Source organism: Amblyomma americanum, chromosome 9, assembly GCF_052857255.1.
Source record: "Amblyomma americanum isolate KBUSLIRL-KWMA chromosome 9, ASM5285725v1, whole genome shotgun sequence".
NCBI lineage: Eukaryota > Metazoa > Arthropoda > Arachnida > Ixodida > Ixodidae > Amblyomma > Amblyomma americanum.
In genome coordinates, this window is record NC_135505.1 from 127,214,898 (window position 1) to 127,242,501 (window position 27,604).

The 27,604-nt window shown below is 43.2% G+C and overlaps 2 protein-coding genes across 5 annotated transcripts in view; one reads left to right on the top strand and one right to left on the bottom strand.

Annotated features, from left to right (window-relative positions):
• Positions 1 to 1,510: 1,510 nt before the first annotated feature.
• LOC144104274 (endoplasmic reticulum membrane-associated RNA degradation protein-like) lies at positions 1,511 to 20,573 on the bottom strand. 3 transcript variants are annotated; one of them, XM_077637169.1, is made up of 16 exons: positions 20,304 to 20,572; positions 19,409 to 19,554; positions 18,236 to 18,337; positions 16,425 to 16,514; positions 15,038 to 15,135; positions 14,004 to 14,143; positions 11,343 to 11,454; positions 10,364 to 10,466; positions 7,904 to 7,933; positions 7,483 to 7,551; positions 6,245 to 6,409; positions 6,022 to 6,102; positions 5,090 to 5,244; positions 4,013 to 4,243; positions 2,643 to 2,756; positions 1,511 to 1,720 (listed from the first exon to the last, which is right to left on the bottom strand). In XM_077637169.1, exons 1-16 carry the CDS (start codon positions 20,443 to 20,445, stop codon positions 1,546 to 1,548), a joined length of 1,953 nt encoding a protein of 650 aa, XP_077493295.1. In that variant the 5' UTR covers positions 20,446 to 20,572; the 3' UTR covers positions 1,511 to 1,545. The 3 variants fall into 3 exon arrangements, with proteins under 3 accessions (XP_077493295.1, XP_077493297.1, XP_077493296.1); XM_077637171.1 differs by lacking the exon at positions 20,304 to 20,572 and adding an exon at positions 19,662 to 19,872; XM_077637170.1 differs by lacking the exon at positions 6,022 to 6,102 and having other exon boundaries at positions 20,304 to 20,573.
• Positions 20,574 to 20,793: 220 nt separating this feature from the next.
• Positions 20,794 to 27,604, top strand: part of wdb (serine/threonine-protein phosphatase regulatory subunit widerborst) — a 46,427-nt gene continuing 39,616 nt past the window's right edge. Inside the window, exon 1 of one of the 2 annotated variants that reach the window (XM_077637173.1) lies at positions 20,794 to 21,496. In XM_077637173.1, coding sequence (XP_077493299.1) covers positions 21,328 to 21,496 — 169 coding nt within the window. In that variant the 5' untranslated portion in view covers positions 20,794 to 21,327. Of the gene's footprint in view, positions 21,497 to 22,984; positions 23,196 to 27,604 lie in introns of those variants that run through there. The other variant, XM_077637174.1, reaches the window with a different exon arrangement.

Here is a 27,604-nt window from a genome sequence, read left to right on the forward strand (position 1 = left end):
GCGCAGCGCCAGCACTACAGCAACACGGACGACTCCTGCGTTTCGCCTAAATCGAAACATGGCTCCCGCGACCAGGATCTCATTCCTCGGGCTGAGCAGCAAAGCACTCTAACCAATCAGACACAGCAGCGGGTAAAAAAAGCACGATGTCAGCGGCGTAAGAAGGCAGGCGAGGATAAGCACAGTCAATGTTACGAGGAAAAAAAAATGATTTTGAGGCCCAAAGAGGGGTTCAGGCTACTGGATCCTTGGAAAGACAGAGAGAGGGAAGTATTTTATTCTCTCTTCAGTTTAGGGGGATGGTTCTTTCAAGACCGGAAGCCCAAAGGCAGTTGCTGCCCGCCAGCCCATCCTCACCAGCTGAAGCTCAGACTAGGGGTGTGAACTGGCCATTATCGCCTCCCACTGCACAAGGCTTCTCTTTACCTCAATATCCGAGTTTGCTTTGGTGTAAGCCAAAACTGCGTGGCAGATTTGAGAGCTCTCCGCTGAGCAGGCATAACCTATCGTATTTTCTGGCCAAACTATAAGATATCTTGCTAAGTTGGGGTAGGTGCCGGATAGATACTTTATATATATGTATACCTACCCTGATATACATGTCCCTTCACCCAATGGCTCAAACTGCCCACGTGACAAGGGTATCAGACGGTAGAACTAGGCCAGCCGAGTTAAATCGTGTTGCCATCTGCCAAGAGGGGAACCCACAAAAACGAGTAGCAGTGTTGCTACCTACACATGCCTAGTGAATAAAACCACCAAATTAAGTACTTGACTACCCTTACTTGCTTCTGTGTGGGCTAAACCCGTAAATGGCACAGATTTTTCAACTTCTGATGCATAAACCATGCAAGTATAAATTTCAATTGCATCACTGTAGAAAGCAACTGCAGTGCAAAGCTCCAAAGAAAAAATTGAAGGGAACACTTAAGCTCTGCCTTAAGGGTGTGACATGATAGCTTAATGGGTTAATGCCCATATAAGCAGAACTAGACATTCTTTACTTGGCATTCACAGATCCCTGGAGTTCTCATGCCACTTCTGGTGAAGTGATGCAGCAGTTAACTGATGCACCACTGCCCTGCAATGGAAGGCACCGTCCCCAGTGGGGCTTGTGCAACCCAGGTTGCTCTCGCCGAGAGACCTCTAGTGACCTGCCACAGTGGGCAGTTTTCTCACAATCCAGCAGTTTGCTCATGCCGCAAAGTCATGTGACATAAGTGGCTCACATCCCTCCTAGGTCGCTTCTCTGGGGATTTTTTCGCGCATTTTTCGCTCAAGGTCGACGCCGCCACCGCCCATGCCAGATTTTCTGAGACAAGAACTTCTTAACACTATCGCGTTAAAAGAACTAGAGCTACGGAAATAACATTTCTTGGAAGTCGTCAAGAGAACTTATACAGCCAACCGCATTTGTGCATACATAACAAAATGTAGTCAACTTTCCAAAGATGCTGAGGGCCTTGAGGCCTGTTCTAAGCACATTTGTGCTACTCAAAAGAGAATAACATACAAATAATCATTATTTTATCATTCCTCCATGTGTCATGAGATGGGGTGCTTAAGTGACAGAAAAAGTGTAGTCGAGTCATTCTTCAAATACTGTAGGACCAGTGCTATGCTCTCCCTGCATAGCTTGCATGACTCAAGCCAGCGGTTTTGGGTTGGAGACGTCAGGGAATGCAAGTTTTCTGCAAACTTGACCACTGCCTTCAATATCCTGGAAAGGCAAAATAAAAAAACTTGTAAATGTAGCCAGAAAAACGTCACATACTAGTCAGGTATATAATAGCAGATCCTTGAAAGACTTAACTGTGACAAAATACTGCTAACAAACTTTTTACACTTTTTTAAAGATGAACAAAGAAGGCATTGTCACCACATTATCAGTCATAATGCAAATATATATAAAATAAAACAAGTTTCTGACCTGTCATGCAACAATACCAGATATATATATATATACACACACAACCCTTTCTCCTTTATGACCTCACTGAATAGGAGCTTATTCCGATTACTTTTCTTCAAAGCTTCTGTTCTTTATGTTTATATCAAGTTTATCTCCAAGCTGCAAAAACGAATTGCAGTACAACTTACCACACACTCTCATTCGTGATTATCCTACCAAAAATTTTGCTGAGGACTAGACAACAAAAAGGTACATGTAACAGTAGGGCATTGTTTATCAGCGATGCCGTAGGTTTTGATTAGCCAACGGCTTAGAATACGACCTATGACATTCATTTCAATGGCTTAGAGTAAAAGGCTAAAGCATGCCTAAAAGAACGCAGCTAAGTAAAACAATACATGCTACTGTATAATCTCGTGTAAGGGATGCACATGTGTATGGGCAGCATCTCCTGTTTTGGATTAGATAATTGAGAAAAAATAAATCTCCTTTAATTCATGTATGAGCCATACCCTCAAAATTCACACCCGGATCTTTTTTAAAAAAGCGCGGCCCTTACATAAGTTTATACGGTAATGCTGAACAAAAATGTGCCTGCTTCAAGATGTTGTGAGCCCACTCATCAATCCTGAGCAGTCCAAGTCAACAGATCTCAACTCAGTTGCTGCCTTTGGCATAAAAGTTAACGCTGTTGGCCTTTCCACAAATCCAATGAACCCTGGCTACTTACCTCAACAACTTCCCAAACTGAAACTGATCAAGCCTGTCAGTGTCATTGATTCGTTGAAGACAGCAACAGATGATCCAGAGAGTTAATGCAATGCCATCATACAGTACAGGCACACTGGAAGAGAAGGAAACAACTAGTTCAGCTGTGCTTCACAAAACTGTTTGCTTTCGGAGATATTTCCATTGCCTAAGCACTGTCATGCTTTCTGTGACAAGCCTGGAGTTAATAATTTACTGCAAGATGTGTTTACATTGTTTGTATTATTTCAGTCTTCATAAGAACAAGCGAACACCACATTCTTATTGTTACATCTGAAGGGAAGTTTCATTCCTGTCACATGGTCACAAAAAAGCTTGAGCATCATATACTCAAAAGTGCTAATTGAAGGGCTGGACAGACAGCAATGCATTTGTTCACAACAAGATGATCAACAACTCAAAGCATCCTTCCCGAACGTTGTGACCCCTCCAATGACAGCAACCTCCTACACCATGATGATCTATAAATGCACTAACCGTTCATTCTCGAGTGGCTGCAGCAAACTAGAATGCATGAGTCACAGCCGTCAGTTTGACATAGCAGATATACACAAATATACTCTCTAATGCCTTCGGGCCCTGAGGGTTTATAAATAAATAAATACACACAAAGGATGACTGTTATCATGCCTGAGTGGTATGCAGTGTTATGAAATCCAGGAAGAGCATTATTCTCACTGTGCCATGCTCACATGATGCATGGGCATTGAGATATACAAACCTGAATGTAACAAACACGGATATTACGCATTATTGGTTATATCGAACTCTCCGTAAATATTTTTTAGAAACTCATGCAATTTATACTTTACATGTATCGAATGTGGTTGGCCATGAAACGGATATATCAAACTCTCCAGCGCCAAACGATGCTCGTTCGGATGGCAGGCGGCAGGCTTCGCCGCACTACTTGAGGGACCGGTGGTGATGCAGCAAACGTTAGCGCCAAGGTTTGTGCTTTTATCTCACACTCGCCAACAGCAGCGTGTCGGGTTGTAGTCCAGTATTCATCACACGTGTACGCCTATGGTATCCATCAACAGCGCCCTAGAAGCAGCAGGGAAGGCAGCAATATTGATGGTATCTGAATGTGGGCTTTCCCCAATAGTTTGATCTTTTGTGTTTTGCTTGCCATGTTTACATTATATTGCTGCCTTCCCCGTTGCAATAAACCATTTGGTTGCTAGTCAGCGCACGTGTCTGTGTTATTTTCTTCTGTCCTGTCTGTTACCACTGTTCAGTCATTTCCATCAGCCCTACATATACAATAGTCCTTTTCAGCGTTCGGCAATGATTTCGCCTTAAGTTTCTTGCGTTCAATTCCATGCATACCATTCCAGAAATCTCTTGTAGTTTTCCCGTTGCCGTGACCGCAGTCCACGGGAGCTCAAGCCCTGAGCCCTCGAAGCCAGCATGGCGTTTAAGTGGTCCAGTGTGATGCAGGCCTCGTCACACATCTGTCTTAACAGTGTGACCACCATCAGCTCCCTTCTGGGCCTGAACACAGAGGACAGAACGCTGTCCGCAATGGACGTTGCCAGGAACTCAACATCTGCAAGGAGGCTGCAGTGCACCATACACAATGAATTTTGGAGATAGAGGAACTGAAAAGAAGACGTGAAAGAAAACAGAACTTGGCTATAAGCGAATCACATTTAAAACTCCTGCAATAACCACAGCAGTGAACAAAATTTTTCACACATCATCTGGAGACCCAGTGCTCATAAATTAATTTGAGGAAGCTGAACAAACTGCAGGCAAGCTGGTGAGTTTAAACGAGTGAGCTTTTGGTTCGAGTAATACTCCACTCTGAAACTAATGCCCTCTATGGTCACCAACGTTGATAATCAAGCACAGATCCCATTATTTGTGAGCCGATTTGTTTCCCATGCAAAAACATTAGAAGCGCATCTGTCCCCACTAGTCGGTCTAAGTAAAACAGGCTTTGCAAGGTTTACCCCAGCTTAGGATGATTGTTTAATTGGATACTATATACAGTTAAGGTATTGGACGTCTGCTGGTGACAACCCATATTCTCTGCCTAGAACAGATTTTTTTTTTTGTATTCACATAAGAGAAAATGTTGACAATGCACTCAAGGTACATGAAATTGTAAACTAGTGAGAAATACGAAATTTCCCGACTGAAATTAGAACTTCAGCTTTGTCTTTATTTACTATATATGCTTTTGTCTGTCATTTGGGGTGTTGTTAGGGAAGTAAGCTAAAAACAGTGGCCGATTCAAGGTGAGGTAACAGTTTTGGACTACAAGAGAGAAAACTGTTTTTTTTTTAATCAGAGGCGGACACCAATAGCTAAGTAAGCACAAACAACCACACCCATTAAAAATAAAGTTCAGTCTTGTTTACGGAAGGTCATGACAGCTCAGGAAGTCAGAGTTAGGCTGACCTTGAATCCCAGTCTCCCCGCAGTTCAATGTCCCATCTTTTGCCCAGAAGAGAAATGCAGGCATCCAGCTTATCTTTGTTAGCCTCGGTGGTTATATCATCACAGGCTTCCAGGTTCCTCTTGAGGCAGCGCAGTTTGTCGACAGCTTGCACTGTCTGCAATTAAGTTATGCAAGTTACCTCACTAAAGCATGCAGGTCATGAAGTCGGCACTCTCTACATTTGCTACACACACAAGGTTTTCAGGTGTTTCGACTTGAGAAAATGCTGACACAGATGTACAACTTTGCACTAAAAAACTTGGACACCCTAGGAAAATGCTGCTAATAAGAGGATGGTTTGGCAACAAAAGATATAAAGCGCTTTTATACTATTTCACCACGTTAGCTTCACTCTAGCTATGATGTCGCTAGAAGGATTTAAGAGGGAGATAAGCGAAGCTTTTATTCTGGTTGACCGACGGGGTCATTTGCAAATTCTGGGCTGTTATTGCAGAGTTCGTCAAACAGCCGCGCTCAGCTCTGCCAATTTCTTAAATTTATACCCGGTAAATATTGCAATGTGACCCTTTTGGAGTTAATCAGTTGAGCAAGAGTCTCACGTTAGGCGAAGCAGTGAAAAACTTTTGTCAAAACAGTTAAAAGCTGCGTTCCTGTATTGAAACTAAAATACTGAACACGTCAAATATACGCTGGCGGCAGTGGGTCTCTCACCGAACAATCCAGATTCATATATTGTTTGGACACAGGAACCACATCATCGTTCCCTCCTTGATTTCATTAGATCAGCCAACCTTTTTTCATTTATTTAATCATTCTCATCATCCCTCACTTCATAACCTTTATGACCTGAGGCAATGAACATCGCATAAAAAAAAAGTCAAATATACCTGAATGCAACACACGCACAGCTCATCTAGCATAGAGGACATACCTTCCTCCTCAGCAGCTGACTAGGATGGAAATGTGCCCGATAGTTGTTTGAAACCTTTCTTAGAACTGTGATGTAGCTGTTCTGCAACAAAAAAGATGGAATTCCTCTAAAAACCACAGTAAGATGAGCATTCTTTAACTGACACTGGGTTTAAAGGCATCAGATATCCAGAAACAGAAAGGCACTCAATCCACAGACCTACCAAAGAGTTCAAACAACTTACCTCATTTGCATCACCAGGTAACTCTATGCTACATGTGAGTGCCGCAAGATGAAAGATGTGATGAACGAGCCTTTCGGTGACTGTTTCCAGGTTCACTTCGCCGTGGGATATCTTATCCCGCAACCTTGGCCCTTCAAGGTACGAAAAGATGTCGAGGAACATTTCCTGCATTGGCGACAACGCTGGCTTCAGGTTTTCAACATTGTGATAAAGGAAACTCAACATGCCTTACTGTCTCCTGCACTGTTTTCCATTCCTCCAACTGACAACAACCTTGTAGGGAATGCTAGATAACATAAAGATGAAGGTGAACAACTGAGCCCTTTGGCAACCACACAGAACAAAAAGCTCGTCTTTTCACTCTCCTTTAGAAGGAAGAAAGAAATCACTGATTACACCTTTCATCCATTAAGAGTGCCCTATCCAAGCCCGACACTAATCATGTAAACTCCATGTTCCATATTTCACGGATTTTATGTTACTCCATATTCGATGGAGTTTATGTTGCTCCATATTCCATGGAGCTTATGTTACTACAATTCCATGGAGTGTGCATGATGCTATAAACTTCATGGCAACATGAACGCTGGTCACCATAGGAAGAGAGTCTGCAATACAGGTGTCACTGTGAGGTGGCAAACCATAACTGTGGCAAGCTTAACTTGACAGCTAAACATGTCTGGCCAGTGCAAAAATCGTATGGCCATGAATCCAGAACGATTAGTATGCCGTAAAGTATATTAGTAAAGTCCATAAACTGGACAGAAAAAGCACTACTCTAAATCTTTACAAAAGTGCGACATCATGGTGCTATAGTCATAAATGAGTTCAAACTTTCACTTGAATCTATGAGCATGACATGGTTGTGATCATATCACCATGTCGTGATGAGAGTAAGCTCCTGCAATATGTGCCACCCTCATTCAATAAGCAAAAGTTCTAAGTGGATACACAAAACAAACGATGACTTCTTGCTTACTTTTATCAATCCATGAAAGTGACAGGCTTCAATACGAATGCAGGAGCTAACCCCCGAGCTCAAGTCTAAAAAAAGGCCCAATCTCAGTAGTAAGAACAAAACATAAACTGCGAATGCAAATGGACAATCCAGCAGTTATGGAAACAAACACTTAAAAAATCAAGTTGAGTAAGCCTTTTGAGAACCTGGCTAAGCTCACCTTAAGCCAAGTTGAATGAATGGCAGTTTTAAAGCTGAAGTGAACAGAGCACAAACTTACGAAGTGAGGGTCTCCAAGAGTTGACCTCACAGCATTCTGCAAGCCAGGTTCCATTTCCTTTGCAAGGATCTGCACAATAAAGCAAGACATGAGAAAAAAACCAGCACCACTGCTTAGTTCAGCATGCCATCGAGCAGACAAATGAAAAACAACACAGGATAAATGTCGGTCATCAAACCAGCTCGCGTCTGCTCCAAATGAAATAACAAAGCAGCAAAACTACACATACTTTTGCACAAAAGTCAATGAATATGTCTCCATACTATTTGACCTGTGGTGGCATATCAATAATAATAAAAACAGCAAGAAAATTAGTTTCCACAAAGCAAATGAGGGAACGAGGGTGGGGGGGATTGTGGCTGGCCTTATCAAATGCACTCAGCAACCCAACTGACTCCAGGAACGTCAACTTGTATCTTACCTCATCCAGGGTTGTATAAAATGTCACCATCTGGAGGAGAACAAAGAAAAGAATCAAAGCTCGCAGTAAGTAAGGTGTACAAGAGTATGTGCATCTAATATGTCAGGAATGTCAGAGAAACTAATAAAGCTTGTATGGCAGCAAAGGGTACGTTTATCGGCGAGAAAATTTTATTTAAAAATCTTCCCATCATTTAACTGAAATTCCGATGTCTTTACTAAAAAAGAAGACGGGTTGCCACCATTTTGAAGGGAACAGCGGTGTAGCCTGTACTTCATCTCACAAGTAATTTGTAGCAGTGTGAAATGTACAGCTGTCTCGTCCAATCAGGGTAACGTAAGACAAACAACAGTGCCTCAGATATTTGAGCAGTGTTGTGGCTATATTTTAAGCAATTATCACAGTAATTGAAAAGGTAGTTCAGGACGGCCTTTTGAAAGTACAGCGAACAGTTCATCCACTAGTTAAATTAGCAGAGAAAATTTGCACGAACACAGCACCGCAGAGGCCTGCTGCAAAGTGGCGTGCCGCCATTTGGAAACATGGCATCCGCCGAGTCGGCCGAATCTCTTCTACATAGCAGCTGGACACTGGTGTTCTTTCCTTACCAGCGATGGAGCCACCAGGCACGGTGTGAGTAGCACGGAGGAACACCTTTTGAAGCGCATACTGTTCTGATTGGTTCAGATCGTCGCAGCCTTCGCAGCACTGCAAACAACTTGTGAGATCAAGAGTAGCCTTTAGGATCTGCCCCCAAGACCCCAAGAATTGGAGTCGATGCACGCATTTTTCTTGCAAAATCAGCCAGCAATGGCGAGATATGTATTTCGTTTTGTGGTCTTTTCTAGGCTGTCAAAGCTTCGTTTTCAGCAAGAGTGGTCTCTGCGATTAGAATGTGGTACTCTATTGATGCAAGTCAACTGCTATTTGTCCTCAGTGTCCATTTAATATGATAACATACAACATGAGTGAAATGAATTCAGTCAGCTTAAACAACACTGAATGGCTTATGCTACTAGTATCAAAAACAAGACTATCCTCATGCTACACAACCAACATATATAATGGGCTCCATTTGGAAATTTGGCCAATCATAGCATTACAGCGATGATATCAGGAAGCATCGCTTGAAGATATAGCATCCACAGCCATATGAAAATTCCTACAGAATTCCATCTCCTGGATTTTGTTCCCAAGTGACTTTAACAGAAATTGTGACAGAAACTGCTACAGGTTGTAGAGTGCACATCATTTATCAGGAACGCCTGCCTAATATCAATTCTTAGAAACCACTGCACAAACAAGGTACACATAAGCTCTGGTCTGGTCCAATGTTTGCTCAATATGGCGAACCTCATATACACAAAACTGGTTTCTTTGTAACCGTTACATCCATTTCTTTTATGATCTCCTGCACAACTTAAATCCGCACTAGTACACTTCACTTTGAGCTTTAGGTTATAGGCTTCCAAACATGTAGGAAATGTTCAGTCAAGTCAGCTAAACTTGCAGCAGAAGTTTAGCAAGTTTCACAAAGTTAAACCAAACCCCACGATTGCCAGAAACTGCTTGCAGATATAAATAGCAAAATATAAGCTGCAGAAATTATCTGGCTGCTGTCTCGTTTTTTTAATATAGCAGTAAAGTTCTCAAATTCTTGCAGATCAGTGAAAACGCAGCTTTTAAAGGAGTATAGACACCTAATTTTGGTGGCATGTTTTCTTCTTTATAATGATGCTGAGGACACTACTACGCATGAATCATGATGTGATATTCGCCTACGACCGCTAAATAATTTATAATCGAATTTTTTCTGCGTTGCTGTTTCGGTTTCGGTTTCAACAGCCAAACAGTGGCTGTGACGTCAAAGAGTGCTTTTGAGTCACATGGGGCATAGAAAAATGTCCACAAAATCGCTGCTTCACCGTTTTAATTTACTGCAGTGCTGAAGCCAGCCTGCCTCAAGAACTGGAATGACAATGAATGAGGAAGCAGCGATTACTATATTGCAGTTTTTTCACGTCTCACGTGACCTGTAAGTACATGTTGACGTCAAAGTCCTCTTTCGGCTGTTCAAACCGAAACCAAGACAGCACGAAAAAGAAATGCGATTATAAGTTATTTAGTGGCCGTAGAAGAATACCAGGTGGTAATCCAAGTACAACAGAGCCTTACACATCATTACAAACATGAAAATGTGCACCCAAAATTTAGGTGTCTCTTTTGAGGGAGACATTACTTTTCTACAGTACAGTTGCAGAGCAGACAGAATGCAATACTTTTGGTTATAAGTTCTGCAACTATTACATTGTTATGATATAAAAGCAAGAAGATGTACACCACACTACGATTACAGTGCACAATGGAATACTAATATGGCCAGACACTGCAACCGTGGTAAGCATACGTGAGCTGCGCACAACTATTGCCAATCAAACCGAGAGACAGCCATGCACTCACCTCTGCCGTCAAAAGACGGTGGGAGCAGTTGTTAACTTTTGTGTACAGAACCCTGAGCATGCACTCCAGCTGGGGCAGTGCCAACATCAGGCATTTGGCGTACCTAGAGACAACAACTGCATAAAGAAGTGCCATCATTTTCAGCCATTTATAAGAATGTATTATAATTTGCATTCGTCACACAAGTTTCAGTGATAAGATCACCAGAAAAGAAGAACTATATTGGAACTGCCTTTCATATATGCCACGGTTATCAATTAACTTCCAAAAATGAATGTTCCCAAATTTTGCAGTCATTAGTCACTGCTTTGTCACAGAGGCTTTTGTTTTTCAGATTAGGTTTGGCCACACATGCATAATACACATACTTTGGCAATGCTGAGCACAGCATGCTTTGTTACAAGACTAGTTCATTTAGATAAAGCTTTATAAACTTCTGATAAAGCTGATATAAGCTCAGAGATAAGGTTCCACAACACACCTCTAGCAGGCAGTATTGGCACAAACTAGGCCACACTGCATTTTACAAGAAAACATGCTTCTCGACAAAAGTTTTATGAGGTGTGACCCAGGCCACAGACATTGTTCAAGAACAGACTTTGCTCCATATCATGACATGGTGCACAGACTGGACTGAGAAATATTGCATTTCGCTCAAACAAAGGTTTAGAAATGGAGCAAAATAATGAGAGATTGTTATTCACACTTTCTGCTCGCTCGACCTGCATGGAACGCATGCCTTTCATGCCAAAACTTCCAAGTGCTAAACAGCAACTGCCCTATGTGCATTTCACATGCAACACCTTGAGTGCCTCAACAGTTGAAAGATGAACCCACAAAAAGCAGTGCTTAATTATTCCAACAAATTTGGAATCTACATACTTTCTAGCACACAGTCTTCATAGCCACCCTCACAATGACCTAGATGACACTGTTTCCTTAGCTCGGTCACAGAAACTATTAAAATAAACACACTCACGACGCTCTTTTCAAAAGGTCCACACATGTCAGCCAGTATTGCATTCGACCAGGTAGGACAAAAGAGCTTCCTTCCAGGGCAGACAAAAACCTATCCTCATTGAAAGGTAAGTCTGAAACCATGGATCAAAGAAGACAACACAGAACACCAGTTTATTATTAACAGCCACATACATTTAGGACATGGTCATAAATAAAAATAAATTCATCGAGACACTGATATGCCACACTAAAATTGCCATTTAGTCGAGTAATTCAGAATTCAAGGGAAATTATTTTAGCAGACACATTGCCTGCGACGAAAAATGTTGGGAAGATTAAAAATGGCTACTAGCATGTTAAGAAAATCCACTGCAGTGGTCGTGCAGAATGTACAAAGAAGCTCACAAAAAAAAAACAGTGGCAGGGTTTCAACTTGGTTAAACTGATTACAGTACGAGAGCAGGGGCAGTATTAGTGGATGAACGAGACGGTGTGCAATGCGCAGCGCAACAGTGGGTTGCAGTTTAACATGGGGCAGTTCTGGATGCGGCGATAGCCTGTGCTCTTGTGCAGTGGCCTGTGAAGCTGACCTGTTCGCGCTGCTGCAGGTTCGACTCTCAGTCATAGCTATCGATTGGATCTGCTTTTTAACCTAACGTGGCGTCACTCTTGCTAGGCAATGGTCCAAGATCCAGAGATGACAAGATTCTTCGTTGGTGTCGGTAAGCGTATTATTGCTTTTGCACAAAAATAATGACACAAGAACAGAGAGTGAACAATAAAAACCATCAACACTTATTTTATATATATATATATATATATATATATATATATATATATATATATATATATATATACATACACACACACACACACACACATACACATATATATATATATATATATATATATATATATATATATATATATATATATATATATATATATATATATATATATATATATATATATATATATATATATATATATATATATATATATATATATATATATATATATATATATATATATATATATAAACCACAGGTGTACTGCACCCAGTGTAGTCACAGATTGTTTTCTCAGCCTTGACACAGCCTGAATTTGTACCAAAACCATTCTCTTTTTATGAGCATGTTATTTTTTCAAAGGAGTATAAACACCAAATTTTTTGTTTCATGCCTTCTTTTACTGCACAAGAGATTACTATACATGGGTCACAACATAATATTACCTAATACCAGCAAAACATTTATAATTGAATTTTTTCTCGTAAGCTGGTTTGGTTTCAACAGTCGAACAATGGTTGTGATGTCCAAGCTCAGTATAGGCTGGTATTGGTCACGTAACGCATAATAATAGAAATATGATATATTCGCTGCTTCTTTTGTTGTCATTCCAGCTCTTGAAGCAGGTTGGTTACACCCTTTACAGGGCACAAACTCTGTGCATGTCTCACGTGCGTACAAATGGTGAAATTGCACTCAGGATGTTTCAAGGAATTAAATGACATCACTGTCAAGCTGTTGCAACCACTAGTTTTGTAGGAAAGAAGAGGTACACAGTTGCACCCATGAATTCGTCAAAATACCTCAAATTTGGTATGTATCTGCACCTCAGTCTTTTAAACATTTTAGACAACTTGGATAAGAATTGAGAATTGCTTCAAGAAGTAGTATGAGGCAGTTGGGTAATGAGAAAGGCTCAAGAGCTCAAAAATTTTTAAATTTTTTTTCCTGCTAAGATGGGTTTCGTCAAACAGCGCACCCTCACTTGTAAAGACATACAGAACACCAAGGGGGCCTATTAGTGAAAGTTAAAAACGCGCTTAATGGTTTGTTTGACAGCTGGATAGTATTCAGCATGTAAAAATATTGAATGTAGGTGCGCCGCTTTCCGTACGCCAGCATTTGAGTGAGACATGTGTCCAGCTGCCATATAAAGGGTTAAGCATTATATTAAACTAAAACAGCAAACAGCAAAGCCGCGGAGCCAGTACAGAATTTTTTAAAGGCTCACATCACCTACATTGATCGTTGTCATCACAATCAGTGCACAGCTGTTGAGACAAAACCAAAACAGAATGAGAGAAGAAATCCAATTATAAATTATTTTCCGATAGTAGGCGAATAACGCATGGTCATTCATGCATACTAATGCCTTATGCATCATTACAAAGAAGAAAACATGCAACAAAAATTTGGTGAGAAGTTGGTGTCTATACACCCTAAGGCAAATGCTATGATAGCAACCCTAGTTATTCAGCAAAAAAAGACAAGTAACCTGATGTGTTCACTGCATTTTCAATATGATATTTATGAGCAGAAAAAAATAAACAAGCCACTAAACCACTCCCACGTTTCCGAAGGTCTGTCAAGTTTACAACGAGCACTGCCATTCACAAAGCAATTTTGCAAACAACAAATAAATGCCATGAAAGCAAGCAGTTTTACACAGCATTTCTGAGCCCCAAATTTTTGTGCCCACAAGGAGACATAATTTCACACTTTTTGCTTCCTTTCAAGGAAAAGAAGTGGCGATGATAGCTGTACACAGCGTAAAAAAAGGAGTTTTCAGTTACAGAATTCTATGCCAACATAAACACCATTTAGCATTAAAAAAAAATTCCCCTGCACAGATGTCACTTAAAAAGCCATAAAAAAGACAATGTTTCATTCACCATCAAAGTCGCAGAGTACAGCTGTATGCCGCTCTAAAGAAAACTGCTTGCGTTGCCGCTGACTGTGTATTTCAGGGTTGCAATGTTGATTGATATGTTCACCCAGGCTTAGGATGATGCAGATCAGGAGGTAGGCATACCTGCTCAGAATGAAAGGCACTTACTGAGGCACCAACAAAAATTTCTGCAAAGGTATTCCTCCTGTGTCAATTCCAGCAGAAAACGTTCTTCCTGTGTCAGAAACCCAGGGCAGGTCACAAAGTATTAGGAATTACATGGAATAGTCGATCAACACTGTCTGATGTCTGCTCTCATGCTATTATAGCTTTCCAAGTGATCGGGTTCTCTTAGCTCATCCCCTTTGCTTCAATGCAGCCTGATGCGTTCATCACTCTAAGTCATTATCTGCAGCAAACTTTTTTTTATGCAAGGAAAAAAAGGCACGTAACACCAGCTTTTTTGTCAGCTGTACCCATCAGTAAGTACGGCCTTTGAGTGCTGTGCGCTGCCATCTATGAAGCACAAGAAAATAATGTGGATAGAATGTACTCATCAAAAGTCTTTAAAACAATGAAACTTCATAACTGAGGTAGCCTCAAATGAAGCAAGGTTACCCATATTGCATGGAAAAATGAAAGAGAAAACCATCGGCAAACTACAAACAAGATAATGTTTAAACTTCAATAAAAAAAATGGTCAGATTTTCAAATGATCGCTGATGATTTTTACTGGTGCACTGTGCATGCTTGTTAATACCGTACTGGTACTCTGCAGATGCCCATCTGTCGCAATGATGCTTACTGGTGGCACCTTATACCCACATGCCGGTCCTCATGCCAACGCCACCGGTACTCCATGAGGATTTGTGCCGTGTGCATAAGTCCCCACTGGTACCACGCTGGCACCAAAAACATGCCTGCTAGTACCTCAGGCGCCTCGCATGGTAACAGCCACAAGCTTACTCAAGCAGCTGGTTCCGACAGACATTTTCTACCCAAGCAAACGTGAAGACTTCCACGTTCCGAGAGCCTCACCTGCTGTCCACCTCCTCCGGCCTCACAAACCCATGCCAGACAATGTTTCGTAGATTCAGAGACTGTGGAGGCCCCACAATGACTTGAAGAAGCAGCATCTGCACAGTAAAGCAAGGCCAGCAACTCTAAGAATTCACACTGAATTGTTCGATTCCCTGAAGCTCAATGTTGTCACGGCATCTTTAACCACCTTTTTTGTTGTGACTTTCTGCATGAAAACAGTATGGTCCATTATGACAGGCTCGTAGCAATGCGATCTCCAATAAATCTTTGATGCCGCTGGCCTCCCAACTCAAATAACGACACTGTCTTGTCTCTGATGATATGCCTGCTTTGGCTTTATACCTTCACGCTCATCTAAGTACTTTTGAAGCCAATCGTACTTCTGTGGATGTTTAGGTACTCTTTCCCTTAAATGCCCTCCTAAGGTTCCTAGCTGACACTGCATTTCTCGCAGGGAAATTCTTGAACAAATGCGCAATTACCACTCAACCAACAACTGCTTCATAAATGTGCTGAAACAAACATGGACTGCCAGACACGGTTTGCCCCTTTTTTTTTTTGAAGGGGCAGTCTACTGACTTCTATTGACTGCATTCTTTTTTGTGGTATGGAAAGCTCCTTGCCAAAATAAACAAAAACCTGGCTGCTGGCCTGAGAAACGCGGCAGAACAATTCAAAGCCTAATTTTTTCGTAGGGTAGTTTAGCGGTTGTCAGCATCTGCAAACCCTGACATCACAGACATGTGCCGCTTATGAGACATGTAGTGGTAAAAATGAGCGTGACACTAACAGAGATGCATAGGTCTTATTAGAGGTGCAATTGAGGGTATTAAGGAGTAGGGGTATGCAAAAAGTACTTTTTTGAAACCAAACACAATACCAATAAGCTTGCTTTGCAACTGAATAGATTATGAACAGTGCAGTTAAAAAGTGAATCGAATATGAAACAAATATTTCTGTGACGATATGCTGCTTAAGTGTGTGATTACTCCTATGCAATGAACATTCATGCGAAACAGAGAAGCGACATAGGTCATGGAATTAGCCTTATAAGGTACTTAGTACACAGTTATGTACAAAGCAAATTCACTGCTTTCCTGAAAGTGCACTTAGCCTAGCAATGATTTCTTTGTTTCAGATGGATTAAGCAACCCTTCATGCTGCCTATATGATGGTGTTTCATGTGGCACAGCAAATGGAATAAATAATATTTTGTGAAACAGTTTCCATGCACGGAAAAAAACAGATGTCAACACACCGGCACTGTCGCCAAGTGGCTGCTAGCAATGATGGATGTAAGACGCCAAGAATTAGGAACTCCTTAAAGAAACATCGTGAGGCAAGGACCAATGTACAGATTTGCCTAGCACGTAGGCAAGCTTACAAGTTCGGGCCCGAAGACTTCATGAAGCTGATCTGCCGTCAGGATGTCTTTGAGAAGAAATGGGACTTGAACGTTTTTTCCGAAAAGCACCTGCAAGAAATACTGACTTCAACTTGCCGGTTTCACAGCTTCCACTTAAGCAACCACAAAGTGCCTGCTTTCCTGAATAAGAACCGCAAGGCACACAGCTTAAAACACTGTAACTATTTCTATGAGAATTTGATACTTCTTTTGTAGTGATAGCTACATTACACTAGCATTTGAAGTCTTCAGCGTGGTGGCGCTGGCACCTGGTTGGTCACAAACTGCCGGCGGCGTGGCATGCCGGCGAAACCAAATGGTGGGGGGGGGGAGTGGAGAGGGGGGAGAGAGTGATTTACGTCCAGGGACGAAGATGAAGAAGGAACGCCCAGCGAAACGGAGTGGCGAAAGACTGAGTTTGCAATTCGACTGAGCAAGTTCCACTTGGCCAGCTGTATCTATTGTATCACTCCAAGTTTAACCAGAGCTAAACCATAGCCATCTTTATATTGGCAACAAAACAATTCCTCAGGTTCATTCAGGCTTGGGAAGCATATGGTAAGGAGACATTGGTATAGACAAAGTGCCTTACAACAGTGTTGAAAATAGCAACTAATAGATTTTCCAGAAAGTTTTCAACTGGAATGTGCCTAGCTTGTGAATGAATCAAACTTTTCTGACAGCTTCACTGATTCCAATTTTTAGCTTTTCAACATTAGCTGCACAAAATCTAGACAACCATGCAAACATCATTTATTCCATAAGAGTGTGCAGTAAGAGAGGACAGAAGTAGGCATCAATAACGAACACGAATAAGAGAGAAAATACACAATGTCAATGGCGATTAAACAGCAGACTTCTCGACATTTTTTTTTTTAGTAAAATTAAGAAAAACTAGTGTGTTAAAAGCAGGTTGTTACCGTTTGTGTTCTGCTGACACTGTTCAACTGCAGAGTGTGGGTTGTTTGATATGAAAAAGCTTAGCAGGCATCATTGTCTTTTCCCTTCACCTAAGCAAGCCATTATGTAGTTCAGCAACTCCCGACTTGAAAGAAATATTTCAATGCAGTTCAAATTTGTTGAACTTCCCAACTCCTCAGAGCAAGCTACACTTACACTATCGCATGAAGTGATGTGCGCATATTATGTTATTATATTATATTATATTGTATTATATTAACAAAAAACCAGAAGTTTGTTGCAAGGGTAGCTCTATAGATCTGTGCAGCCACACAGGAATTGCACGTCATTGTAAAATTCAAAGAGCTGTCTAAATTATCTCATCCTTTATGACCATTATTTTGTCATTATAATGTCCATTACACCAAGGCTTGCCTATAACACCATGTTCAGGTAAAAAATAAGACAAATACGCTCACACCAGATTTGGTAACATTAGAGGTACCGCTTTGGTCGTATCATCATTATCACCGCCATCAGCCTGACCCCACCCCCCCGCAGAACAAAGGCCCCTCCAGTCTCTCCAATTAATCCGATCCTGTGCCAGAAACTTCCTAATCTCATCCACACACCTGACTTTTTGCCGCTCCCTGCTACGCTTGCCTTCTCTTGGAATCCCCTGTCACCCTTAACGACCAATTGTTACCTTTTCAAAGACATCACTTATCAGTTATCTTCGACCACCCTTGGCCGTATATTCATAGAATGAAACAATTTGAAAGATCAAAGAATGGAAGAACAAAAACTCGCAGGCAATTTGTACAACCCTCCACCCTTCCCGAGAATGGCCCCTCCATGGTCAAAATAAAAAAAGTGATTGTGCCACGTACATTGCCCAGAGAATGCTCCAGAATAGCAGTGGTCCGAAGCACAGCAAGAACAGGTCCGCACGGATCCCCCGATTGCAGCTGCTGGAAGCAGTCTTGGATGTCCTGCAAGAAAATATAGGGTCAAAACCTCGTCAAAACACATATTGCACTTAGAATTCCTGCCACCAGTTAAACGGTAATATTATTTATTTATTTATTTATTTATTTATTTATACTTCATTTATTCTATAAGTGCCCACAGTGCCCTACTGTGCATTAGTGTAGGGGGAAGGTATGAAACCAGACAGACAGTAGACATTCGGTGAAAAACATCCATAACGCAATCCGATGATGCCCAGGTTTACAAATGTGGTCACTTAACATTGTGAAAAATGACAAAGAAGGCATAGAGACAGTTAGATCCAGCAAACAGTTCCACTCATGTACAGAGCAGGAAAAAAAGAAAATTTGAAAACCTTTAGTCCGCAATTACATCTCGTATTTTCATAATGTTGTCCGCATGGGCAGACATGCAAGCGAGCTCCTCTAAGCGAGTTTCACTATTAATTCCAGTTTTACTTTTTAGACTATTAAAAAGCAATGCTGGTCATTAGTACTATGCCTCTCAGAGAGTAAGAGCCACATCAAAGATTTTCACCCCAAATGTTTCACGCACGGAAAGCTGTAGCAATGGTTAAGGCAACTACGGCTATTGGTAATTGTGTTTATGCATAACTCCATAGCAAACTTAACTTAGTTAACTCACTAACCATCGTTACCACAACCTGTGGAACCTTAGTTATTAATTCAGGCAATTTTAACTACAGTTGAATTCAGCTAACAATGTGGACACCTAACCATAGTTACCCTACCTGTGTAACTAAAGTATACCTGGCACCAGGCAATGGGGCGAGTTGTTTCTAGCACGTAACACTCATGAGGCAAACAGTTCTTGGTGAAGGACCTCCTTCATAATGAATAACTATATTATAGTCAAACAATCTGCGATAACAATCTCCTAAGCTTTTAAACTAGTTGCTGAGCTTCATCTCCAAGTCCTCGCTAAGCAAATACGCTCGACATTAGTGCAGCGAATGCAGAGAGACAGGCATTCATGTCCAATTTAAACTGACACAAATAATACGTCGCCTTGACTTGCAGCCACCAAAAGTGATTACAGATACCACACCATACCGCCTCTGCACTGGTCCACCGCAAGAACTCCGCCTTGCGCTGAAAACTGTCGACAGGCAGCTCGGCAAAAACATTCCTGATGCAGTGAATGGCTGGCGACAGCCGTTTCAATGCACGGCAGTGCCATGTCTCGTCGATGTCTCCACCTTTAAAGAAAATTTAAAGATCCTAAGCCTGCTGTGCTGAACTCAGAGTTGCACACCAATGAAAAGGCAAAAGTACCTATGGAGACAGCAATGCAATATCGTATTACCTGACATGCACGATACATCCAACAAATTTTGATCAGTGTAGCTATGGCCGCAAAGTCATCAAACACGTTCACAGCAGACACGCACCGAGTCCGTCTGAGGTGCAATGGCCATATCAAGCAATACGAAAAACTGCACAAATTCAGCAGGAATTAAAAGTGCTAGGGAAGCAGCACACACACCAACAAAAAAAAAAAGAGGAGATGGTAGCGCGCCGAGTTTTCTTGCGTTTTACCTCCCTGTTTGCTTTCTCAACATCGTGTGTAGCACAAATTAGCCGCCATCTATATGGTAGATTGGCGATAAAGTCTAGTAAAATTAACATGGTCTTCAAGCCTTCTGCTTCGTTCTTTTAATGCCAGTCTGACTGTGCCCAACTGTTTGTGCTTTCCGCATTCTTTTCTTTTCAAAAATATTTACCCGCTGATTTGATTTCTCTCCACCGCGATTCTTGGCAGACCTCCCAGCGTGGAGGTAATGTGCCATTTGACGACGGGAAAATAACTTGGGTGACGCGTTTCTGCGTCAAAAGTTTTCGTAACTTGGCAACGTCAGTCACCTACAGTTTTACAGAAACTGAATCAAGACTTGCACCACGTTCCCAAAGGAAAATTTACAGGAGTCAAATAAACAACATGTCACACCCTCGCAAGAGTCAAGAATGATTCGCAACTGCGATGTGTCAATAGTAAGGGCGGTGGTCACGATATTCTCCAGCTCTTCGGACACTCCCGTTTCGCATATCATTCTCCGGACGTTTGAGGACAGGCATGTTGCAACGTTCATTTTTCGTTACACAGAAAAAAAACACACACACACACGCACACAAGTAGAGCTAGGCGCGTGGTTTCGGTTTTTGACAGCATGCAACCCAATGTAACCGCCCCAGGGCGCTTCGGGGCTCTACACGTTTAATGACGATTCGGCAAAGTCTAAGTTTCGCATCACTTTTCAAAAATTCTTATAAGTAAATTATTACCATAAATATTATATATAAGTGTTAATAAATGTCGCATTTAGAAGCAGTATTAGAGTTTTTGTTTTATACAGTACATTTAAGTAACTTTGCAGTAGTGTCACTAGCGGACGGATGTCGGATATCGACGTCTTGTCCAAGGCGGCCAACCCGGCTCGAAGCCGAATAGCCGAAAGCTCGCCGAATTTTGCCGAACGCGTCCATGTAAAATTTTAGGTGTCTGCTCGTTTGGCGAAAGTGTATGTGATAGGGTTTGTTTCCAAACCGTTCGTTTCCATGTGCGCGTCGAAGCCGTCGGGGCAGCGAGACTGGCGGCCGTCATGTAGGAAGCACGCCTAGGAGCCCCAGCGACGTCTGCGCGCCCGGCGCGGCACGGATATTCACGTATGGACGCACTACCGATGCGGCGATGTTAGGCCTAAGAGCCGAGAGATGATCGACGCCGTTTAGGCCTAATCGCTGCTTGTTTATTGCGAACCCCCGCGGCCGGCGACGGCATGGATCCGAAGCTCGCACCGGGACGCCGCGCCGGCACGCTGTGGGCGCGCGTCTGAGACGCCGAGAACCGCGCCGGGGCCCAAAAGCGAGCCGACGGTGAAAAGTAGCCCGGCCCAGCCCCGAAGCCGCCGCGGTTTCCGAGTGCTTTTTTCTTCTCTCTCGTCGTTAATATCGTGCGCGAAAACCCGCCAGGCATGTCGGCTCACTCCGGATCGCATCCGGTCTCATCGTCGGCGACATTCGTCGACAAAATCGACCCTTTCAAGAAGGGCTCGCTCAAACGGAAACAGCGCAAGTCGCAGGGTTCCTCGCGATACCGGTCTGCCAACGACGTCGAACTACAGCCCCTGCCATTGTTACGAGGTAAGAAAATGTTTCGCTTCCTTTTGCGAGGTGCCCTGTCTCCTGGAAAACTACAAACACTGCGCATTCACGGTCACCGTGCATTCCAACCGCGATTCCAATCGTGCAGACAGCGGCCGTGTAGTTAGCGCTCTCGGCGATCACCCCCTCCTGCGTCGTGCGTTGCTTGCCTTTGGGAAGGTCGCGAGCTACAAACCTTCCGAGCCGGTGTTGTGGGCGCAGTAAGAAAAAAAAAGTGTGTCGAGCCGCGTGTGTATATTGAAGGGCGCTGTCGTTTTCTTTTTATCTCTCCTTTTCCTCGGGCTTCCGAGCAGGTCGCGTGCATCTACCTTTGCGCTGCTCGAAGGGTATGAAGCCTAAGCTAGAATTGATCTCGGACCCGCGCGCGCCCCCCTCACTTGCACACCCTCGCATCGCTAAACCTAAAGTCAAACCCCCCTCAGCCCCGAAACGCCCGGCGCTTTTACGATGCTGACCGAGGCGTTTGTAGCAGCGGGAGCACTTTGCCGAAAGAACGCCCGAATTTGTCCCGTTTGTCAGTTCCGAAAGCGAGGAAGAAAAAAAAAGCATAGTGTCGCTCGCAGGTCGGTTAGGACGCAGTTAGTAGGTAGCCTCTGGGTAAAACGAAAGAATGAAATAAAACGGGAAAGGTTAATTGCAATTTTTCACCTGTGTTTTCTTTTTCGCGTGCCCCGTGGCTTCCGGTGTCAAGCTAAGCAGGCAGCAGCATCGATCAGCATCATTGATCGAGCTGGGTGATATATTGATAGAAAATGCCGCGGGGGGTGACGGTGGTGGGTGAGATGAGGAGGAGGGTTACGTCTTATTAAACTGTTATGGTCATGCACGCATGCACACTTCTTACTGCTATCGCATATCTTCCACATCGAGGGTTTTTTTTTTTTTTTTTTCCCCGTCGCAGTTCTGCCTCCACAGAAAATGCCATCTGACAGATCGTACGCGCGCATATCACTTACCGAGCCAGGAAAACGGAAGAACTGTGCCGTCTGCTTGTCTCTGTGGCGCGTGGCGTCGTCGTCGTTTTGGGTGCGGGTTCGAATCCCACTCGCCTAGCCCTCGCCACTGGTGCCTCCTCCTTCACCGATCCCACCACCGCTTGTTTGCTAGCACCAGCCTCCAAAAGCTCTCTCCTCGCATCTTGGCGTATTCGTTGTAATAACGGCCGCACGCGCTGCGCCTTGGAGGCGTGGTTCGGCAAGGCGACCCACGTACCGACAATCCCACGCGCGCGCGTCGACAAAAACGGTCTTCGCTATGCCGTTCCACCGGAGGAGTGCGCGTTGGAAGCGACGCGAGGGAAAGGAAAAAGAAAAAAAAAGGACAAACACAATAATTCTTGTAGTTTTCTGAAGTGCTTTGCTGCTAAGGTGCGCGCGGAACGTTTCGTGTCTGGGCCGCCCTGGTCTGTCTACCTGTGCGTGCGTTAGTGTGTGCGTGTGGTTCCCGCCGTTTTGGAGAAGCCGCGGGTTCGCCACTTCGTTTTTGGAGTCGCGAGCATGGCGTTTTTGTCGGCGAACTGCGACGGGAACGAATTGGGAGGTTGAGTGTCGCGACCTCGAACGCGCGTAGCCGCTGAAAGCCGCCGCCGTCGTGCCCATGATAGAGCTCAAGTGCACGGGCTACGCGGGATCGCGAAGCGCCCCTCTGGGATCGCTACTTCGCCTGTCTTCCACGAAAGGTGAAAAGAAGCAAAAAAATATATATTACAGAGGAGGAGGAGAAATAGAAGTTCTTTGGAAGATAGAAAAAGAAAAGCTGCATGGTGTTTCCAGCTGTTTTGTGAAAGCACACTCATTGTCTCTTCCCGATGCTGCTTGCTTGTCACTTGTAACTACAGGTGTTTTGGACACGTCAGGAATTCGGGTATTGGTAGTCGGTTGACGGGAGGCAAGTAGGGGATGCTGTGGCCACCTTGGTTTGTAAACGATTTCGTGCGGCTCGGCACAGAACGGAGGCTTTGTGTGAGCGTGTGTGTGGTTCGCACGTAACCTGGTGTAGGAAGGGAAATGTAAAGCAAGCAAATGGAACTTGCCCTATGCTGTCAGTTGACAGTTTGTATCTGGTACGAACACGGTCTTGGTTGTTGCCAGTTGTTTGCTTGATGATTCATCTGCCTTGCTGTTTCTTTTTTTGCGCGTTTTCGAGTTAGAATAATCGTGGGTGCAGATTAACTGAGTGCGAACATGCAGAATCTTGTCTGTAGGATCCATTCCTAGTTTTCAAGGTGCAGAAGCAGCTGTTACTCCTAGGGTTCTGAAAAGGTTTCGTTTAGTTTGTGTGCAAGGTGAAATCTGACAAAGGTGTCATTTCAGTGGTTGAGAAAAATTGTGTGAATGCATGGAAATAGTGGTCGCCTGGGAGGATACCATTCTCATCATTTCCCGTGTGACTTGCGGTCACATTATGTGCATTCCAAACATTTGATAGCTAAGTTGGTTATTGTTTCGCGTCCTTTTTAATGCCATCTTTTTTGTTTTTTGCTCTTGAAAGGGACAGTGCAGGAAGCAGGGAACGTTTCCGTAAGGGTCGATAGGGCTGCTAGCATGAGCTGAAGTGTCGACACATCATTATCTGTGCACATCTGGTCCACGAAAGAGCGGCCACTACACCCAGAACTAAACTACGACTGTCAAATTTAACTGGATGTCATTGCTGTTTGTGTTTGGCTTTAGGAAAGTGCAAAGTTCAGGAATAAGTTGCTTGTGTCCTTCCTTGTCCGAAGTTCTGGAGGCTCATTTGCTGAAACGAACAGGCTTTGCCCACAAACGATGGCCCTACTTTTGGTTGGCATTAAACCTTGCTCTGCCACAAGGTGGCTGACGCTGTTTAGCTCGGTTTAAAAAGCAAGTGCCTTAGGCTAACAATGGTTAGGTGCAGGATAGTTTGTGTTACATCTGATGCTTAATATGCGTGAAAAAGTTTGTGTGTGTGCATGTTTGCAAACATGGAACTGCACTGGACAACTTTTTCATTGCTCGGGCAAGGTCGTTCAAGCTGCTGTCGCCAGGTGACTGGCAATCAAAGTGGGTGTGTCCTGTGCGGAAGTCGGCTCAATGGCCCATTGGGTCGCATAATTTGTGGTCGCTCGGCAATGTGTGCAGGAAGTTAATGCAATCCAGTCCCTGCGTCGTGCGCTCGGGAGTCATTGCCAACTGCTGCCATTTCGCTGCACGGTTCGGTGCTTGTTAGCTAATAACGCCAAGTGAAAGTGCACACGTGCATAATTGTTTGGCTTCGTTTTTTGCGGAACCGGTCGGGCATTTTCATGCTGTGTGTCTGGGATTGTGGTTGCGAGGTGGCAAACTGCACCTAACTAGGGGTTAACTGCAGTCTTTTCTAGCTGAAAGAAAATTGGTGGCAGTCTGGAGATCGAGCCTACAGGGCGACTTTGATAGGCTGCAGGTGCTTGCACAGCATAGCGGTGGACATGGACCCAGGAATACGACCAATCACAAACACTGAAGCGCTGCTAGGAACAGTCAGTTCACTTGTATCAAGGATGGTGAGCTAATGAATGAATATGTTCAACACTCTATTAAAGTCAGCCCTCTGGAAATGTGGCCACAGTCCTTTGCCCTTATCATTTCCCTCCCAACTGGTCTTCCATATCTGTCGGACAAATATCACTTGAGGCCAGTAGCATTTTCTCTCAAGGAGCAACACCTGTAGATGCAATATATGGCACGCTTGCACGTACACAGTGTTTGCCAGATGTTTTGCTGTGTAATTCGAGCATTTTAAACGTCGGGTGTCACACCAACGAGCGCGTATCCAACCATTTAAACTAAGATCGTCATTAGTCTAAGTTAGTCGTTAGTCGTCGCTTTATAAACTGAGCCAACCAGTGTGCACCAACATGTGGGAGGGCAAGGTTTGTTTGGCAACTGTAAGTAGAACCGGTGTTGGTCCATTGGTTTGGGGCAATGCTTTAAGGCGGACCATGTTTGAATGAGGGTGAAATTGCAAGCCCGCATGGCTCGTGGCTTTTTCTCAATGGGAGTCTGTTTCACCCTGCGGGATTCCCTGAAAGTGTGAGTTTTTATGGTAGCTTTAGGTTTTCGGGTTGCTGTGTATGTCTCGGGTATTCTTTTTAACCCGCACCTTTCTTTGTCTCGTTCACTTCCTGTTGAAGACTGTTAGAGTGGTCATCAGTCACCGGGGGTTGTTTTACCTCGTGTTCTTGGTGCGAGCTGTGCAGCATCCCAATTTGTGCCTTTACTAAGTTTCTCAAAAGCACACGGGCGGAAAATTTAAGTTGTCTTGCACATCAGTAAATTACTGTGTTCTAAATGGCAAGAGAGGTTTGTTTCACAGAAAATAAATCTTTCAGAGCTAGAACAGGCAAAAAAAAAATGAAATGCAGGTGCGACTGCCACCAGCCATTCTCACTAGCAAACTGCAATGCCGTCAAGGAGTTTTTCGCACGTGGATCTCCTGGGCTAAGCTACATCAGCATTCATTTGAAAATGGGGGTAACGGAGTCCTTTTCGTTGCTGACGTCACGGATTTGAATCTAGTGGGGAGGAAAAATTGTTCCATTTTTAATCCTGTTTTTCCTTGCAATGAATGTTTTCTTTTTTTTTAATGCTGAACAAGCAGCAAGATAGCCGTGCAAAGTCAAACAGCCAACGTTTACTGAGAGTAAGAATTGAGTGTAGGTGTCCTTGACCTTTCTTTTATATTTTATTGTGTATCAAAGTCTACATGGATGCAGACAGCGTGAGGACAGTTATCTGCCACTACTCCTGTCACGTATTAAGGCAGTGGTACCAACTAGTTTCATCCTGTACTCTTGTTTCAGTTCGGGTTGTTGGCACCTTCCGGCTTGCAAAGTGTATTGGTTTGTGCAAAAGATTTCACTTTCGACAAGGCGATCATGGACATTTGAGTTTGTGCACGCATACTTTCTGACCTTTTATTTATTTCATTTAATTTTTTCCCCATAAAGGCCCCGGGACGTTACATAAGGGGGAGCAAACTCAAGATTTTTGTGCCAGCAAGAACACATCAAAACAGAAAAAAGAATAATTGGGTTAATGAAAACAATAAGAACAATATACGGCAGTTAAATTATGCTTTGAGGGGTATCCAAAGCTAAGTGAAATGCAAGGGATCAGACAGAAACTATATAAATATGTAATCCAGCGAACAGAGAAATCTTGGCACGGTCAGTAGCAGTATAAACTTCGACCAGTGTCTGAAACGATTTATTGACAACATTTCGACTGTGGAACGGCCTTCGTCAGAATGGCTGTCGTTCTGATGAAGGCAGACATCAAAAGGCAGCACAAAAGGCAGGACATCTAAAATAAAAGTAATAACAATGAGCTGCTTGAAATGCCGACATGAATATGACAGAAAAGATGGCCCTCATGAGAAATGGTTGTTCAATTTTTCCAGAAATGATTTGTGGTCAGTGCATGATATGATCGTATTTGGCCAGGGAATTCTGAAGTGTTATTGCATCCGGCAAAAATAGTCTTTAGTGCTGAGGTGCAACAGTTTATGCGTGCAGTGCTATATGGTCATGGCTTAGGTGGCTAGACGTCCTGTGCAGGGGTGATAATAGAAATGATGAAGACGAAGAGCTAGATATGATGCGGCGTGACATGAGCGACGGAATGGCAAGGGACTGTTTCAGTGTGATGATACTGGATTTGCTTGAATAGCAAGGTGTTATAAATTGTGTGCCATAATTTTGTACGGCTTCAAGGTCAGGCAAGATACGCTTGTGATGGATGCCAAGTGGATGAAGCATATTCTGATTTTGGGTGAATGAATGTTATATATGCTAGCTTTTTTGTATGTCAGGGGATGCGTCTTTTGGACCACATGATGACACGTGTGTCTGCTTTCCAATTTTTCTGTCTGGTATAACGACACATTCTCCATGCCTTAGGTCAGATCTGAGTTTATTTTTATTGAGTGACTTGTTATTGATTAGGTTTGTTTCAGTAATGGAGAGGCTCTCGTCAAATCTACAAAAATACTTTTCACTTTCAACTTACGCTCAAGACTAACTGCTTGCCAGAAGGCGCTGTCATTTTACTCTGCCTGAAGGCTGTATCTGTGCTTGCGAGGACAGTT

What these genes read in the sequence shown, in the direction of transcription:
- LOC144104274 (XM_077637169.1), bottom strand. Translation starts at nt 20,445, where the DNA reads ATGAACGTTGCAACATGCCTGTCCTCAAACGTCCGGAGAATGATATGC. An exon ending in TACAAGAGATTTCTGGAATG is followed by an intron (nt 2,757 to 4,012) that starts GTATGCATGGAA and finishes CTTCTCTTCCAG; the next exon opens with TGTGCCTGTACTGTATGATG. An exon ending in CAGTTTGGGAAGTTGTTGAG is followed by an intron (nt 1,721 to 2,642) that starts GTAAGTAGCCAG and finishes TTGCCTTTCCAG; the next exon opens with GATATTGAAGGCAGTGGTCA.